Source organism: Scylla paramamosain, chromosome 10 (genome assembly GCF_035594125.1).
Source record: "Scylla paramamosain isolate STU-SP2022 chromosome 10, ASM3559412v1, whole genome shotgun sequence".
Taxonomy (NCBI): domain Eukaryota; kingdom Metazoa; phylum Arthropoda; class Malacostraca; order Decapoda; family Portunidae; genus Scylla; species Scylla paramamosain.
Genome location: NC_087160.1, coordinates 19,384,432 through 19,389,431, shown reverse-complemented (window position 1 = coordinate 19,389,431; position 5,000 = coordinate 19,384,432). Strand labels below are relative to the sequence as shown.

The following is a 5,000-nucleotide window of genomic DNA, read 5'->3' as shown; positions in this document are numbered from 1 at the left end:
AAAAAAAAAAAAAAGTGACTGACTGGCTGACAGAGAGAGAGAGAGAGAGAGAGAGAGAGAGAGAGAGAGAGAGAGAGAGAGAGAGAGAGAGAGAGAGAGTGGAGTGCATACATACAAACTACCATCGTTTTCCTTTTTCCTTCTTCCCTCGTTCTTTCCTTTCCTATCTCTATTCTACCGCAAACACCGACAAACAGGATGAAACACTCGCCACATCCAAGGAGGGAGAGAAGGAGGGAGGGAGGGAGGGAGGGAGGGAGGGAGGGAGGGAGGGAAGGAAGGAGGGAGGGAGGGAAGGAGGGAAGAAGGGATACTGGAAATCTTATTGGGGGACAACAAACGAGAGGGGCTTGAGAGAAGGAGGGGAGGAATGGAGGGGGAGGTATGGAGAGAAGCAAAATGGAATGGACAGGCGTAAGAGAGAGGAAGGGGGAATAAGGAAGGGAGGGAGGAATGAAGAGGCGAAAGACTACGATAGGAAAAGGAGAGAATGGGAGGGATCAGGGAGGGTGGATGGGGAAAGACTAGTGGACGCGGCGGGAAGGGGAGAGAGAGAAGGAGGGGAGATGGAGGAAGGATCACGTATGCTCCGGGCGAGGTTGAGTCCTCTCCAGGGGGTTCGGCTCGGCTCAGTTCAAGGAGGGTCGAGACTACTTTCAAATGCATGCTTTTCTAAGGCCGTACGCGTGTTCTCGCCTTACAAACTGGTCCCGGCCGACGCCACTGCCGCCCCACCCACTCTACTCTACTCTACGGGCAGCAGACGCACCACGCCCTCCATACCAAGCACCCCACAGCCCCACCCCATCCCCGCCTTGCCTGATTCAATAGTACACGCATCCGTACCTTGGTTTTCCAGCACGTAAGGAAGTAAAGGAGGTAGGAAGCTTGCGTGTTTTGCTCTTAGTTCCCTGTGCTGGTGCAGGTCAGTGCTGGGGTGTGACGCGGCGTGTTACGTGAGAGACAAAGGAAGCATCACCATATTGTTTGCTTGTCTGGTTGTCTGTGTGTCTGTTAGGGGCATCTCAGTAAGGGGTTTGTTCTTTGTTCTCTCATAAGAAATAATTTTAAAAGGTCACTGAGATTTTTACTCCGGTTTTCATGACGTTTTTGGTATTAATGGTGCGAAATACTTGTTAAATCACTACGATCATGAAAACAATCTTGAAAAATCATATAAACTCAACTAAAGAATGTAGAAAAAAAAGTCGAGATAAGCCGCTGAAATGCATCTATATCCTGAGTGACCTTTCTCTGACCTCACCACTCCGCAATAGAGGAAGTGTTTTGCCACAATAGAAAATTAACTCAACCTCACAACAGCACTCGTCTATATATACTACTTTAACCTCACACTGCAAAACCGAGAAGACCCTTTTTGCCACATTATAAATTAACTCTCACCAACACGACAACGCTTATCTTTTTCACCGCAGCAATCAGGTAGACCTCTTTACCACAACATCACAAGCGAAACTCTTTACCTCACGGCAACACAAAACTACAAACAACTTGGAAAATATAAAGTAAAACATACAAGTTAATTTCCTGCTAAACTGCCGCCTATCTAAGTCAATGTCGCTATTGTTGGCGTGTGATTCTTTTCATGAGACTCTTCTCTTCCTCGCCCTCAGGTCCCGGTATGGCGGTGTGGTGCGCGCGTCTTGCTCTCCTGTGTCCCTGGGCCTCACCACGTCGCCACAACACTTCCATAGAGTTACAGTTTTTGAGGTTTTACAGATATAACCCTAACATACTAATTTTGAGACGGTGATTATTTATTTCTGGGCAAAAATATGATGCTTCTTTAAATCATGAAGTACACAATGAAGGGATTAACAATGAAACTAATGAACTGAATGAATCTAAACCTATCCTAACCTTGCCCTCAGGTGAATACGCTAATGTTATTTTCATGTCCGAGTTTTTTCTTTTATGTTAGAGTGGTATTGGCCAAGACCAAGAAGTTTATATATATATATATATATATATATATATATATATATATATATATATATATATATATATATAAAAAAAAAAAAAAGGCCAACTGAGGTGCCACTCCCAAAAGAAAAGGGGCCAAATGGATTATCGAAAGTTGGAAAAGTGTTTTTGACACCTCCCTCATGATGTTTAACGAATATAATACTCAGGTATACTTATTCATATTACATAATGCATAAATACTAACTTAAACATACCAGGCAATCCAATATTACTTAATTATATATTTTTTCCTTTCAATATTCAAATGCAAGAGTTGTCCACATCTCACTCTTCCATTGACAATTCTATGCAAGTTCTTCACACACTCCAAAAATTCACTTACCCTAACTCTTTTGCCCTTCCTATTTTTACAACACAAAGAAGGGAGGAAACACAATACCTTCAGACTATTACTTGGTCAATACATGATTGCATAACAGATGAGACCACTCGTCATAAAAACACTCTTTGTGCTCCAGTGTCAAGCCAAGCAATAAACACTCACCAAGCAACACAAACACACGCGGCAGACAGCACCGACGACACGGACACAAAACACGTACACACACCTGCAAAAAATATAAAAAAGGCTGTTAGAGGGAGAAAAAGAGAGAGAGGGAGGGGAAGAGGGAGAGGGAGTGGGGTGCTGTAGGGTATATATATATATATATATATATATATATATATATATATATATATATATATATATATATATATATATATATATATATATATATATATACATGCACAAAAAGGGAGAGAAAAAGCTGAACTAAAAATAAAATTACTGACCATATTACACGGATCTTTATGTGTCACGGCGCTCTACATTAATATTCAAACATACACAAGCCTGCTTCTGTAATTCTGGCATATTCGTGTTTAAACGCACTACTCCGTTATACATTAAAGGTGAGGCTTCGGCCCTGTACTACACGCTCGTTAGTGCACGCCTTCACCCTGGCACGACACTCTGCACGACACCCTTGCACGACACCCTAGCACGCCGACACCTTTACACAGACACCCCAGTACTCTACCCTACCATGGCACCCTTGTACGGACACCCTACAAGACAGCTGAGTACAGACACCCAATCAATTATGTATGGACAGCTCAGCAATGCACCTTACCACAACACCCTACCATACACATCCCTATACAACACACTACGACATTGCAGTACGCCAACATACACAAACACACACACACACACACACACACACACACACACACACACACACACACACACACACACACATACACACACAGTTACATATACACACGCATTAGAATTTTACCGAGTCCACATATGAGTTTACATAGGTTCAGTTACTGCAATTCACATACACACAAAGGTTTACACAGTCACCGTCATGCTTTTCAGTGTACACAAAAAGGTTTACACACGTACGCACCTTCATATTCATACTATCTTTTTGTACATATGACAGTATATATATATTTTTTCCCCTGAGTCACGTATATAAACTACACAAAGTCATTAAACTGGTGCACACAAGTCTTTAATAGTTCTTACATATGTACGCCCACCTAAGTACATTTATGCGCATGTCCTTTTCTGTCACGTACACAAGCACACACTATAAGCTAACTATGTATTTATTGCATGCACGTAACTTTTATCTTTCCTTAACTACGTACATGTCCTTTTTTCTGTCACATACACGAGTCTACACCACGTACAAACCAGCTGTATATGTATAGCATGTAGGTACGTAACTATTTTTTTTTTCATTTATGTGCGCAACTTTCTTTTTCTTTATGATTTTTTTTTATCCCACACGTACAGTACATAATTATACGTACATACATAACACCCCCGCGTACGCCCTCAATTAACAAGTACACGTGGCATGGTGTAAAGTACGTAGCTGCTGCAGCACGTACGTGACTGTGCGGACATTTATGGCTTTAAATAATAATTTCCATTGTGATCCAAACATTATGTTGAATATTTTTGCATCCGGTGCCACCCCCCATCCTCACCAGTTATTACAGGCACGGCAGGTCACTGTACTCAGGCCACGAGGTGAGGTTCAGGGACAAGGGTACATCACATAAGGGCTCAGGGGGAAAGGACGCATTTCACAAGGGTTCAGGGATGGCCACGCATTATATAAGGGTTCAAGGAAAGGATTTTATTTTTATTTATTTATTTTTCCAGAGGATTCAAGTTTAAAGGTTCATTCTACAAGGAGGGCAAGTTTTAAAGATTCATTATTTAAGGTACCTGGGTTCAATTTTTAGGTTTAAGGTTCAATGATTAATTTTTAAAAGGGATTCAAGTTCAAGGGTTCTATTTACAAAGGTTTAAGGTGTCATAATTAGAAAAAAACAAAGGAATTCAAGGTTCAAGGACTTAATTTTTGCATGGGTTCAAAGTTCAAATGAATAACTTTTCGAAGGGTCTCAAGTTTATGGTTCACTGTATAAGTTGATTTAGGATTCAAGGGTTCACTTCACAGGGGGTTCAAGGTTCAAGGAGTTAGGTTCAAGTTCACACTGTAGGTTCAAAAACTCTTATGCAACTTTCGTGAGTGTAGTCCTTACATACATAAACACACACACGAGAGAGAGAGAGAGAGAGAGAGAGAGAGAGAGAGAGAGAGAGAGAGAGAGAGAGAGAGAGAGAGAGAGAGAGAGAGAGAGAGAGAGAGAGAGAGAGAGAGAGAGAGAGAGACGGGGGAGAGAAAAATGTACATAAAGTTTAATACCATAAATGCACATAGCGGCCACAATTCTCTGGCAAAACACACACACACGTTTTTTGATGTGGGGCAGAGGAGGAGGAGGAGGAGGAGGAGGAGGAGGAGGAGGAGAAGGAGGAGGAGGAGGAGGAGGAGGAAGAGGAGGAAGAGGAGGAGGAGGAGGAGGAGAGGGTTATGGGAAGGAGGGAGAAGAGGAGAAGAGAAGAGGGAGAGAAGAGGAAGAGAGAGAGCGTCAGAGGAGGTAGGCACAGGTACACACACACACACACACACACACACACA

General features: G+C 42.3%; 1 protein-coding gene across 1 annotated transcript in view; it reads right to left on the bottom strand.

Moving 5' to 3' along the window:
- The window catches only part of LOC135104533 (roundabout homolog 1-like), a 190,903-nt gene that overhangs the window by 103,353 nt on the left and 82,550 nt on the right, over positions 1-5,000 (bottom strand). The window contains 1 exon segment of the mRNA XM_064012107.1: positions 2,492-2,555. Coding sequence (XP_063868177.1) covers positions 2,492-2,555 — 64 coding nt within the window.